At 41.8% G+C, this 13532-nt stretch overlaps 1 protein-coding gene across 8 annotated transcripts in view; it reads left to right on the forward strand.

Annotated features, from left to right (window-relative positions):
• Positions 1-517: 517 nt before the first annotated feature.
• Positions 518-13532, forward strand: part of HNRNPLL (heterogeneous nuclear ribonucleoprotein L like) — a 41080-nt gene continuing 28065 nt past the window's right edge. For 5 of the 8 annotated variants that reach the window (XM_063788835.1, XM_063788838.1, XM_063788836.1 and 2 more), the window contains exons 1-2: positions 782-1115; positions 11924-12042. In XM_063788835.1, the coding sequence (XP_063644905.1) occupies positions 927-1115; positions 11924-12042 (308 nt within the window). In that variant the 5' untranslated portion in view covers positions 782-926. 8 annotated transcript variants of the gene reach the window in all.

The raw sequence follows: 13532 nt of genomic DNA on the forward strand, positions 1-13532 counted from the left end.
GGGCGGGAGGGTCCGCCCACTTCTACCAGATTTTGCACACAAAACAGTGGAAAGACCATTCTCATGGCTCCAAGCCGTTTTCTCCCTTCATCGCCTGCAATTTTAGGGCTTTTCAGGGGGTATGACTGCAGGGATTTTAGAGGTTTTTTTCCTCGTTCTCTTTTTAAGAGGTGATAAAAAGCATTTAAATTAGCGGCAGGGCGGTTAACACCCGCAGCCCTGGCCTCTCCGCACTTCTCGTCGCTCGTCCGTGTTCACTCCACGCCTGGCCTCGGGTAGGAGCCGCACAGCGCCAACGGTTGCGGGTCGCAACTACTCCCAGGCGGCGCGCCTTGCGCGCCGGGCCTCGCAGGACCGCGGCGAGTTCAGAAGGCGCGGGGAGAGAGGTGAGATCGAGCAGCGGGCGGCTTTTGACGAACGGCCCTCACAGCCAATGGGAAGCCCGGTCGACTTTCCCGCCCCTGCCAATAGGGAGCAGAACCCGGGCCGGGGGGGCGCTTCCCGCAGGCTGCGGCTGGATTCGATCCTGCGCGACGGCCGCGAAGGCGGGGGCGGAGGCTCGTCCTGCGCGGCTGGGAGCGGCTTAGGGGAGGAGGGAAGACCGGAAGCCACGGTTGCGTCCCCATCCTTAGATTCGCTCCTCCGGGCAGGGAGCGGAGACGGAGGAGGAGGAGGGAGAGGCTGAATGTTGGCTCGGTAATTGAGAGGAGCGGCCGCTCCAGAGCTTCCTCCCGGGGCGCCCCCCTCAGTCCGTCCGCGCTTCTCAGCCGCCAGTCTCCTGGCCGCGCAGTCCCCGCGGACGGCCGGGCCGCGGAGACCCTCGCAGAAGAGGCGCTGCCGGCGGCGAGGACTGGCCGGCGGCATCAGAGGCGCGCGCCCCACCGCCACCCCCACCCGCCTGCCAGCCGGTCCCTCCGGCCGCCGCCATGTCCTCCTCCTCTTCCTCCCCCAGGGAGACGTACGAGGAGGACCGGGAGTACGAGAGCCAGGCCAAGCGTCTCAAGACCGAGGAGGGGGAGATCGACTACTCGGCCGAGGAAGGCGAGAACCGCCGGGAAGCGACGCCCCGGGGCGGGGGCGATGGCGGCGGCGGCGGCCGGAGCTTCTCTCAGCCGGTAACAAAGCGCGGCCCCCCTGTCCGCTGTGCCTGGCTGCTCCCCGGGAAGCAGGGCCTCGGTGCGGGGCCTCCCGCTCGCTTCAATTAGCCTTTTCCGCTGCGCCGACCCGTTTGGGGAAGCGCCCACTCTTCTCTTTGGGGCTTGTATTCTGGCCTCTACCTGTTTCCCGCATCCCGACTGCGAACCCGGCGCCGTCCTGGCCGCAGGCCCCGCAGCGAGTCCACTGCCGGGCCCTGAACTTGGGGAGGGTCGCGGCGCGGCCGCGGCGGCGGGGAGGCGTCGCTTCCGCTCTGTGGGGTTTCGCGGCTCGGGGAGCTCTTTGTTAGTTTAACTCCTCGGGCTCGGGGCCAGCGTCGGGACCACCGGTTCTCTTCAGTCCCTCTGCCCGCAGCATCCGCGCGTTGGTCACCATCCCGGGATGGTTGCGTCGGTTCTACCGGGAGCTCTCTCCGCCTCGGTCCTAAGGAGACCCGTAATTAAATAACAGATTATGCTTTGGCGTTCACATGCTAGTTCCCTTAAAGGTTTAATTTAAAAAAATTTTTAAATTAAACTCTTTATAAGCATGGCGTGCATCCTTTGCTCTACCCAGTTTTGTGGATTACTCAGTACAGTTTTTACCTCTTCGGTTACAACACTTCAACAGAAGCGTTGGCAGCTGTTGGTACACCCCTACCTTCAAGTAAAACAAATCTTAAAATTACTAAAGTTTTTCATTGGTAATTTATTCCAGATTTGCCCCATGAAAGGATGAAGTGAGCTCAGGGTTGCATTAAACACACATTCCTAGAGCCAGGTCTTTCTCTTACCGGAAATGTTAGGGGGAGGCAGAAGGAATGTGATCATTTTGTCCACAGCAAGTAGTTAGCTTCAGTTGGAGGGAGACTTCAAGGAAACAAAGCGGAGCAAACGTTATTGCCCTTTTTTGGTGCACTTAAGCGGTTTTAATGACTTAGATGTTATTTAAACATTTAACACATGAATTGTGATTAATTCTGCAAACTTTAACAGAATTACGAAACTGTACACATATATCCTCTATTAGGTTAAAAGGGTTTTTACCTTACCTTTTAAAAATAAGACGCACATTAGAAGCCCTTTATAGCCGTTTGAATTTTTAAATAATAATAAAAAAAGGCTGGTCAGTCACCCAGCGTTGCAGTTTCCAGTTACCAGGATGTGAGAGCAAACTTTGCAACACATTTAAAGAAGGAACTTTTTCTCTCAGTCTTGTTACGGTGTTAGCTATTACTTTAGATTTTTGTGCCGAGCTATTTGAAATATTCAAAATGTAACTTGGAAGTGTGAATAAAGGAAATGCATTTTTTCTTAGGAAGTTTCAGTTCAAAGCCAACTCTATTGTGGAAATTGGAAACAGGAATATTATAACTGATATTTCGATGTATTCGATCAGTGTACCTCGTTGCTAGAAATCTTGCTTGGGTTTTTGTGCAGCATCATGAAATGTCTTCAGGCATTTTGGAAAGATACTTAAATCAGATTATAAAAATTTGGTTTTGAAAACAGATAAAGCATTAAATCAATAGTATTATTTTGGATGTTGGGAAGAAAATAACATATAATTAATGTATCCAAAGCGAAGTGTGTGGAGCGGTGGAAATGGCACTGAGTAGGGCTTGGGGATGGTCAAGAGTCTAGTCTTAGCATACAATTTTTGTTTTTTTTTTTTTTGAGAGGGTCTCACTCTATGGCCCGGGGCTGGAGTGCAGCAGCTCTGGAGTGCAGCAGCTCGTGATCACGGCTCACCGCAGCCTTGATCTCCCTGGCTCAAGCGATCCTCCTACCTCAGCCTCCCGGGTTGCTGGGACTGGAAGCCTGCATCACCACGCCGGGCCAATTTTTTTTTCTGTATTTTGTAGAGAAGGGGTTTCACCATATTGCCAAAGCTAGTCTCTTAACTCCTGGGCTCAAGAGATCCACCTGAGTTGGCCTCCCAAAGTGCTGGGATTACAGCCGTGAGCCACCGCACCTGGTCTTAGCATACAATTTGTGTGAGTCTGAGAAAGTCAGTTTACTACTCTGAGTTCTCTTAGTCTGTAAAATATGAAGGTTGAAACACATGCCTTTTTTACCCGAAGCTATAGTTAAGTGATTAACGTAATGCTAATGCTGCTTTTAAGTTACCCAGGCGGGAACTGATATAAGCAGATTGAGGTATAAATTTTAATTTCTTTGTTTATCTTACTGCTGATATGTTTCCTAGGAAAGGGTGAATTGTTTTCATTTAACAGTAAAACCATTATTGTACTATGAAATCTAATGAAGCCTTGTTTATCTTGTTTTTAAATATTTTTCATGTAATTTTTGGTACTATTTTGAAATCATGGTAACTATGGAAACCTGTACATAATAAAATTCTATTATTAGGATAGACGTTCCCCGGATAGAAGTTTACTGTCTTGTGCTTCTTCGTTCACATGTTTGGTAATTCATTGTAACCGAAAAGGGTTTTGCACAACTTAAGTGGTCCTTCAGCCCAGAGAAGAAATACCTTTGTGGTCAGACTGTTAAAGTAAATGCAGATTAGGTACAATGATGGCATTCTTTGCAACTCTAGTTGGAAGTTTGTAAAGTGCAAAGTAAGCCTTTGAAGATTTACATTGCTTGGTTTTTTATGATTAACCTTGAGTGCTTTGATAATATATTGACTACATTTAAAGAGGAAAATGAGTATTTAAGAAAAACATAGTGGTTCTACAAAGGCTCTTAACTTAAAAATGAATGGATAATTGTGAGTGATCATTATGTTGAAGGTACAAAGAGAAATGAGAGAAGAGTTAATACTTTGGATATGAGAAATAAAACACCCTTCAAATTTGTGTCTTCTGGTACCTTTTTTTAATAGAGCAAAAAACTCCTAGGGTTTTTCACATTCACTGAGCTGCATTATTGAATAAGGCTTGATTATAGAGGTTGCTGCCACATATTATACAGTTACTTTTTTCTTGTGGAGTAGTGTTCTTAAATTTAATAGGCATGACCTTCAAGATCATATTAAGTTTCTGTATCTTCTTTTAAGAAGGCAGCTTGACTTGGAAATATTAAGGCTTCACTTGGGAAAACCACTTGAGGAATTGGGATGGAGTGCTAGTTTATTTTGGAGATTTTAAAGTTTTTCTGTTTTCTGCTAGTGAATAAACGGGCAAATCAAAGATTATTAAGTGGTTTGCTGATGAAGTGAAAATTTGTTTCTCAACTTTTAGTAAATAGACGTGAAAGATGGCAAAATGCCAAGATAAAATTGTTGCTCCTAGGATTTCCAAACAAAGGATTATACAGCACATTGAAAATCCAGTTTGAATTCAGGATACACTATTCTGTTATACTTGCACAATGTAAATTACTAATGATAGCAATATTACTGTGATCTATTAGATGCATATGGGTTGGGAGATGGGATGAGGTCACTTGGCTCTCACAGGAGAAGTGTAGAAGACTGTGTAGTAACTACTTCATGGAAATAAAGTAGTTAAAGGATGTGTGCCCCAGAGGTTAAGTGCCAGAGCCTGAGGCTTGCATAGCAGTAGTGTCTTGTGTCTCCTCCAGCGAAGCTGTTCTAGTAGAGTGAGGATTTTTAGGCCTAGTTTGGGGAAAGAAATGAAAAGTAGTAGATTTTACCATCTTTTGGTTTTAGACTGTTTCTTCATGTTAGTATGTTACGGTGAAAAGAGCTGTTCATAGAGCCAGTAGCACAATCAAGGCAAGTGTATTGGCTCTGCTTACAAACTTTTTCACTTAACCTCTCTGGAACTCAGTGATCTCTAGCCTCATTTAAAACACAATAATTGAGCTTCTACCATATGTCAGGTGATGGGGCTATAATAGTGAAAAAATATTACATATCTAAAAATCTGTGGTTTTACATCATATATTGCTTTTTTTTCCCTCCATGAAATTGAACACAACTTTCAGGGCTTACAGCCACAGCAAGAACTCAGATGAGCTTAAGGAAAACAAAAAGGGAGCGGGGTAGAAGATTTATTGGCCCATGTAACTGGGAAAGCCAAATTGTGACACTGGTTTTAGGAATGGCTGGATCCAGAGATTTGGATGATGTCATAGGGACTTGATTCTCTTTCCATGTTTCAATTCTCCTTTTCTCTGTGTAGTGGTAAAGCTAGGCTGACATTCTTATAGCTAGCAGCTAAAGAGCATCCTCTCTTTCCCAGCCCGTATTTATCCCTTCTTATCAAGCATTTTTGATCTTCCCCTCTTCCCCCATCTAATTAATCACCAGGCCACCTCTGAGGTTGAGGAGGCATAACTGTGTGATTGAAAATACCAATGTATAATAATAATAAGGAGTTGTTTTGTTTTTATGTTTTTATTTTTAAACAGAACGGGTAAGGAATTCTGGGTAGGCAAAACCAAATGATTTCTATTACATGAGCAAAAAAAAAAAGTTTGTTTTTTAAAAAGTTACTTGACTCGGCCGGGCACGGTGGCTCACGCCTGTAATCCCAGCAATTTGGGAGGCTGAGGCACGTGGATCACGAGGTTAGGAGTTCAAGACCAGCCTGGCCAAGATGGTGAAACCTCGTCTCTACTAAAAATACAAAAAATTAGCCGGGTGTGGTGGCACGCGCCTGTAATCCCAGCTACTCCGGAGGCTGAGGCAGAGAATTGCTAAACCTGGAGGGGCGACGGTTGCAGTGAGCTGAGATCGTGCCTCTGCACTCCAGCCTGGGCGACAGAGCGAGACTCCGTCTCAAAAAATAAAAATAAAAAAAGTTACTTGACTCATATGGCCATAATTTTACATCTTTGCTCTGTTATGTGATCAAATGTACCTAAAAACTTTGGATAGGAAAGTTAGTTTCCCTATGTTTTAGATGTGCTTCTTTACAAAGAGAAAAAGACCAAGAGACATAATTATTTAATTTAGTAGGGAAAAAATGTGATTAAACATCGCGTGGGTTAAAATGATATTTACAGCTGCCCATTAAAACTTTGTCCTTTGTTCTATATTAAGTGTCCAGAGTAAGATAGGGGATAGTTTTATGTCTGGAAATACTGTACTTATTCTTGGGACTGCATTGGTAAATTTTAATGTATCCAGAAAGCTTACCAGAATGGAGAAGGCACTAGAAATTGCATCATAAAAGGAGTGACAGAAGAACCTGGAGGATATTTTGCCTGAAGAGTAAACTTAGGTGTGACTTAATAAATCATTACAAATATCGGTAATTGAAAGATTATGTAAAAGAGGGAAATGTGGATAAGGTAGGATGTGCTAACTAATGTTTATTGAACCTTTGTTTATACTGTACTGAGCTTTTCTTCTCTTCAGTAGAGTTTAGTCCTTAATATGCAGTAGTCAAAATTAGCATTTAAAGTTAGTATTGCTGTGAAGAGGGAGTTGTGAAAAAATAAAAAATAAATAAAATATTGTATTATTAAGAGTTTGTCCCTGAAATGGCCTTTGAAGGGCTGAGAATTTGAAATGTCTGTAAGTAGACTGGTCTAGAGCCTGTAGTAGAGACCAAATAATGCTGCCATTACAGTTAACCGAATTGACCTAAAGAAGAGATTATGTAAGTTTGTAAAGTGCATGTATGTTGCAAGCATGCCTTCTTTTTCTGGGTACGCAGCTGGGATATTGTTTCTAGTCTGGTAAGCAATAGATACAGAAAGGAGAGAGCCTAGGTAACTAAACATCTGAAATGGAAATAACTTGGGCTCCTGTATGAGGAAGGATTAAAAAAAGGACTCCTTAAGCTGGAGAAGACATGACCACAATATTAATATATTGATGGGGGGTAAAAACAAAACTGATTTATTCACCAGTTTAGGAGTCAAGATTCATAGTTTGATGCTTAAAAGAGGTTATTTTAGAGTAGGTAAAATAATCTCTACAGGCGGGGCGCGGTGGCTCACAGCTGTAATCCCAACACTTCGGGAGGCTGAGGCAGGTGGATCACTTGAGGCCAAGAGTTCAAGACCAGCCTGGCCAAAATGGTGAAACCCTGTCTCTATTAAAACCACAAAAATTAGCCAGGTGTGGTGGTGCATGCTTGTGGTCCCAGCTAGTCGGGAGGCTGAGGCAGGAGAACTGCTTGAACCCAGGAGACAGAGGTTTGCAGTGAGACCTCACGCCACTGCACTCCAGCCTGGGTGATAGAGCGAGACTCTGTCTCAAGAAAAAAGAGAAGTCTCTACAAATGACACCAGATTTCTTGTCACCAGCATATAGTACAGGTAAAGAAGTGATTTAAGAACAGTATGAGTATTTTGGGGGAAAAGGGGGAAAACGAAGCTCAGGAGAGGATGATGGTAGACAAATAGTTGGGAAAGATACCTTTGATACATTGGTTTTGTATTTGGAAACAGCCATAGGTTTTTTTTTTTTATCACTACAGAAAGAATGAGAAAATTATGTGTTAAAGAAAAGGGGACATAATTTAAAAATAGAAATATCCAGGTAAATAAACTTATGAATGGCAGATTCGTTGAGTGGGAATAAGGGAAGTACAAGGTGGGTGAGGGGTATGTTTTCTGCCTTGAGGTTGAAATAATCGTTAGCTTCCCCTAATTACCATACTGAGTATATTTAACATTGTCCACCCTTTTTTTTTTTTTTTTTTTTTTTTGAGATGGAGTCTCACTCTGTCGCCCAGGCTGGAGTGCAGTGGCGCGATCTCAGCTCACTGCAAGCTCTGCCTCCCGGGTTCACACCATTCTCCTGCCTCAGCCTTCCAAGTAGCTGGGACTACAGGTGCCCGCCACCACACCCGGCTAATTTTTGTATTTTTAGTAGAGATGTGGTTTCACCATGTTGGCCAGGCTGATCTCAAACTCCTGACCTCAGGTATTCGCCTGCCTTGGCCTCCCAAAGTGCTGGCATTACAGGCGTGAGCCACTGCGCCCGGCCCACATTGTCCAGCTTTTAAGTGATGACTGTGGTTTCAGTTTATTCCACTTAGGAAATATAATTAAATAATAATATATTAAAATGAGATTTTTTTGAGAGATTTAAAAATCGATTGTATAATCCATTTCTTTGTAAGAAGACCAATTTGAAAAATAGTTATATTTTTTAGCACTATACTCATGATAGTGGTTACCTATAATGGGAAGGGAAGGGGGTAGTAAGAAGAGATGTGATCAATTTATTGTTCTGTGTTTTTTTTCTTTTCTTTTCTTCTTTTTTTTTTTTTTAGACAAGGTCTTGCTCGTCACCCAGCCTGGAGTGGCACGATCTTGGCTCACTGCAACCTCCACCTCCTGGGTTCAAGCAGTCCTTCCACCTCAGCCTCCTGAGTAGCTGGGACTACAGGCGCACCCCACCACGCCCAGCTAATGTTTTGTTTTTTTGCTAAAGATGGGGTTTTGCCATGTTGCCCAGGCTAGTCTCGAACTCCTGAGCCTCGAACTCCTGAGCCCGCCTCTGCCTCCCAGAGTGCTAGGATTACAGGCGTGAGCCACCACGCCTGGCTAATAATGTTTTATTTATTAAATTGGATGGTGGGCACATGGGTATTTCTTTTTTTTGAGATGGAGGCTCTGTTGCCCAGGCTGGAGTGCAATGATGTGATCTCAATTCACTGCAACCTTTGCCTCCTTGGTTTAAGCAATTCTCTTGCCTCAGCTTCCTGAGTAGCTACAGATGTGCACCACCACGCCCAGCTCATTTTTGTAATTTTAGTAGAGATGGGGTTTTGCCATGTTGGCCAGGCTGATCTCGAGCTCCTGACCTCAGGTGATTTGCCTGTGTCAGCCTCCCAAAGTGCTGGGATTACAGGCATGAACCACTGTGCCTGGCCGTGGGTATTTTTAATAAAGTTATTTATACCTTTTTTCAGGCTTTAAATATTATAAAATAATTTTGCAACTTTTTATTATATAAAATGTTCAACTTAACGTATATCCTTCACTTAGATTCAGCAGTTTTTAGCTTTTTGCTGTGTAGGGTTTTTTTCTCTACATCTGCATATCTGTATTTATATACATACTTTTTTCCCCTATACTATTTTCCCCTAAACTATTTGAAAGTAAATTTCAAACATCATGACATTTCATGCCTAAATATCGCAACATTCCTAAGAATAAGGGTATTCTTTTACATAACCATTACTATTTTCTTACTAAAGACAGTGATAATTAATTCTATTATGTTAACCTAATATCCTGTCTGTATTCAAATTTCTCTAGTTGTCCCTAATATGTGTTTGATAGTAGTTTTAACTATTGTCTAATAAAGGCTCACATACAGCATTTGGTTTTTTTGTTTTTTGTTTTTTGGTTTTTTTTTTGAGATGGAGTCTTGTTCTGTCGCCCAGGCTGGAGTGCAGTGGCGCAATCTCGGCTCACTGCAAGCTCTGCCTCCTGGGTTCACGCCATTCTCCTGCCTCAGCCTCCAGAGTAGCTGGTACTACAGGCACCTGCCACCATGCCCGGCTAATTTTTTTGTATTTTTAGTAGAGACGGGGTTTCACCGTGTTAGCCAGGGTGGTCTCGAACTCCTGACCTTGTGATCTACCTGGCTTCGCCTCCCATAGTGGTGGGATTGCAGGCGTAAGCCACTGTGCCCGGCCAGCATTTAGGTGTATTTTTTTTTTTTTTTTTGAGACGGAGTCTCACTCCGTTGCCCAGTCTGGAGTGCAGTGGCACAATCTTGGCTCACTGCAACCTGTGCCTCCTGGGTTCAAGCAATTCTCTGCCTCAGCCTCCCGAGTAGGTGGAATTACAGGCGTCCTCCACCACACCAGAGACGGAGTTTCACCATCTTGGCCAGGCTGCTCTGGAACTCCTGACCTTGTGATCCACCTGCTTCAGCCTCCCAAAGTGCTGGATTACAGGCATGAGCCACCACGCCTGGCCCAGCATTTGGTTGCTGTGTCTCTTAGTCTCCATATACAATCTTCCCTCCACTGGTTTTTGATACTAACTTTTTGAAGAGTTCAGGCCAATACAGTTTTCTGTTGTCCTTTTATTTTACCTTTGCCACCTGATTTCTAAGAATGAACTGAAATGATTCTCTTAATTATATCTTGCAGTTTATTATTTTCTAATTATTTTGAGAGTAAAACTTGTTATACTTTAAATACATGCTGTGTTTGGCAGGTAGGTATTATTTAGAGCTCTTCCTGCTTTATTCATTTCCAGTTATATTTAAGAATGTAATGATGATATATGCACATTTGATTGTTGAATTTCATCTAGACAGAGTCTGATTGTTAATGTTGCTTAAGAAAGTGTTGATTTACTTAGGGTATATTCAGAATGATTCATTTCAAACTTAGTGGCATGTAAGGGATATCTGTTTAACCATAGGAAAGACGGAGCATAAGCAATTCAAATAAATTCCAAGGATAGAATTAGTATTGGCAAAGGACTGAGTTTATTTTTTGGATTTGACAGTAGCGTGAGTAGTTCTGTGGTTACTTTATATATTTAAATCAGTTCCTTTCTTTCAGTTGTGACATAAATTTTTACTGGCAGGGCACTCCATTTGTTATATTTTCCTAACAGTCTTTATAATAAAGAAAAATTGGTGAGTCATTTAAAATAGCCTTAAAGAAATTTAATTTTCTTAAAACAATTGTTAAATTTTAATGGTAAAATAGCGCTTTCAGATTAGTCTTGTTATAGCAGAAAAAAGCTTTAAAAAATTTCTTTTTGTATAGACAGGGATGTACACGGTGGAAGTCATTTCTGAAGTTACGATGCAAGAGAAGTGCCTGATGGCATTTGTAAATACAGATCTTTGTCTTAATGGAACTTGAATAAGTAAATGAAAGCTATTTGCATTTTCAAAGTAATTCGTACAGATACTACGTTTAAAAATAAACTTTAAGACCATATTCTTACATTTTGAAACATCCTGCCTGGCATACTCGAAGATACACAATATTCCGTAGATGCCCAGGAGGGCTTGCATTTTTGAGTAGTTCTTATTCATCCCCCTGCCTTGCAAAGATGGTACCCTTGTATAAATTTAAGTTGTCATGTGTTTAATGAATTAATACTGCTAAGTGAGTATCCTCAAGTTATAGTGGGACTAGATAACCAATTAAACAAGAACAAATGATGATACAAATCTACGTTACAGGAAAGATAAGTATATTATCTTCATGTTGAGGAAAAATTTTTGATTGGAACTTTTTGTTCATTTGTACTAGTTGAGATTTTGATTTTATGGAGGTAACACAACTAATGAGTATCAAATATACTTCCAGTTGTAGCATGCCCTATGTATCTGCTAAATTTTCTTTCTGAGATTTTCTTGAAGTTGAAGTGTTATTAAATAACATCTTTGTACTTCTTACTGAGATAGAATGCTCCCTTTTAAGAAATTAAAAAATTCTAAACAAACATTTATTTTATTCTCATATCCTTTTGCTAACTTGTGAATTGCGATTTGGTTTGGGATTAAAAAAAATGTTTACTTTTTAAGCAGGTTTGAATTTACTGAAAGATGCAATTCAACTTAGACTTAAATTTTTTTTGTTTTTTTTGAGATGGAGTCTCACTCTGTCGCCCAGGCTGGAGTGCAGTGGCGCGATCTTGGCTCACTGCAGCCTCCACCTCCCGGATTCAAGCCATTCTTCTGCCTCAGCCTCCAGAGTAGGTGGGATTACAGACACGTGCCACCATGCCTGGCTAATTTTTCTATTTTTAGTAGAGATGGGGTTTCACCATGTTGGCCAGGCTGGTCTCGAACTCCTGACCTCAAATGACCCTCCCACCTTGACCTCCCAAAGTGCAGGGATTACAGGCGTGAGCCACCGCATTCGGCCTTAGACTTAAAAATTTTTTAACTAGAAATTATTTTCTCTTGCTAGGAGGCAGGTGGAAGTCATCATAAAGTTTCTGTTTCACCCGTCGTCCATGTTCGAGGACTCTGTGAATCTGTGGTGGAAGCAGACCTCGTGGAAGCGCTGGAAAAATTTGGGACAATATGGTAAGGATGATAGGGACTTCATGTAGATTGAAAACAGTGTGGTAGAATAATCCTTGCTTGCTTGTTACAAGCCTTGATGTTTAGCATAGTAAATATTGTTTGTATATATAAACAAAGTAGTATCTATTGTTTGCCTATGACTGTATTTCTTTGGAATGTTTTAAGCCTACTATTTTTAACCTTCCTGGGTGATGCATGAGTGTATTTTTGTGGAGCTATGATCACTTCTCACTCCCCAGCAAAGTTGTATAAAGAAATTATGTGTGCTTTTCATCTGATTTTCAAATGAGTCCGTGAGTCCTATTCAAACACTCTTTAAACCATTGAGTTGATTACATGCTTCATCTTCAGAGTTTCAAGTAGTGATGCTTAAATATTGACTTTTTTGTTGTTCTTGATTTTGGAATATTTAGGAATTAATTGGCAACTAAAAGTAAGCAGATTAAGGGTAGACATTATTTGTTTAGGTGCATATTGCTGTGAGTTCTTTTGTTCATGTGCATATTGCTGAGTTCTTTTTATTTTTTGAGACAGGGTCTCTGTCTGTTGCCCAAGCTGGAGTGTAGTGGCACATTGATGGCTCACTGGAGCCTCCACCTCCTGAGCCCAGGTTATCCTCCCATTTTATCCTCCCTAATAGCTGGGACTATAGACGCATGTCACTATGCCCGGGTAATTTAAAAAAATTTTTTGTAGAGATGAGGGGTCTCTTAACATTGCCCCAGCTGCTATCCTGGGCTCAAGCTATCCTCCCACGTCAGCGTCCAGAAGTGCTGGGATTATAGGCTCTGTGAGTTCTTAATGCAAATCATGAGCTATATTTTATCCTAGTTTGTCTTCCTTTTGTGCCTTGTATTCACACAGGCTCCCCCTGTCTCTTCCCACAGCTGGTGTATACTTAAGAATATTAACTTAAGTGAAAACATAATTAGAAAAGTGAATCTGCTGCCAAAAATAGACACTTAAAAATTCTAAATTATTTTTGGAGTATGCCCGGCTGTTGTTCTTTTCTTAGTATAGATAATCTAGCGTTGATTTTATTATTTTTCCTTGATAAATATGTTTAGAGTTTTTGTTACAGCTATCGAAGACACAGATCAAGTTGAAGTATATAAATAGAAGAGAAATTTCAGTGTGTTTTCTGAGATACTTACCCTTACTGCTTCAATTTTATAAAAATTCATGTTAAGTATTTGAGTATTGAGAGGAAAATGCATAGATAATAAGGTAGTGATCAGAGATGTCCAGCAGAGGGTATCCAGCAGAAATGGGTTATTTCTTCAAAGGAATAGTAGTATTAGGTGATAACGTCCATTGTGGCATAATTTTATTTTCTTGGGTGACCTCATTGAGAGGTAAATGACTTGGCAAACACGTTAACCTTGGATGTACAAATTGAGAATCCACATGGGCATAGTAAAGTTTGTATGTTGAAAGTGTATCACTAAGTTGATTATATCAATTCTCCGTCATTTGGAGTGGATATTGGA

This window comes from Pan troglodytes, chromosome 12 (assembly GCF_028858775.2).
Source record: "Pan troglodytes isolate AG18354 chromosome 12, NHGRI_mPanTro3-v2.0_pri, whole genome shotgun sequence".
Classification (NCBI taxonomy): Eukaryota; Metazoa; Chordata; class Mammalia; order Primates; family Hominidae; genus Pan; species Pan troglodytes.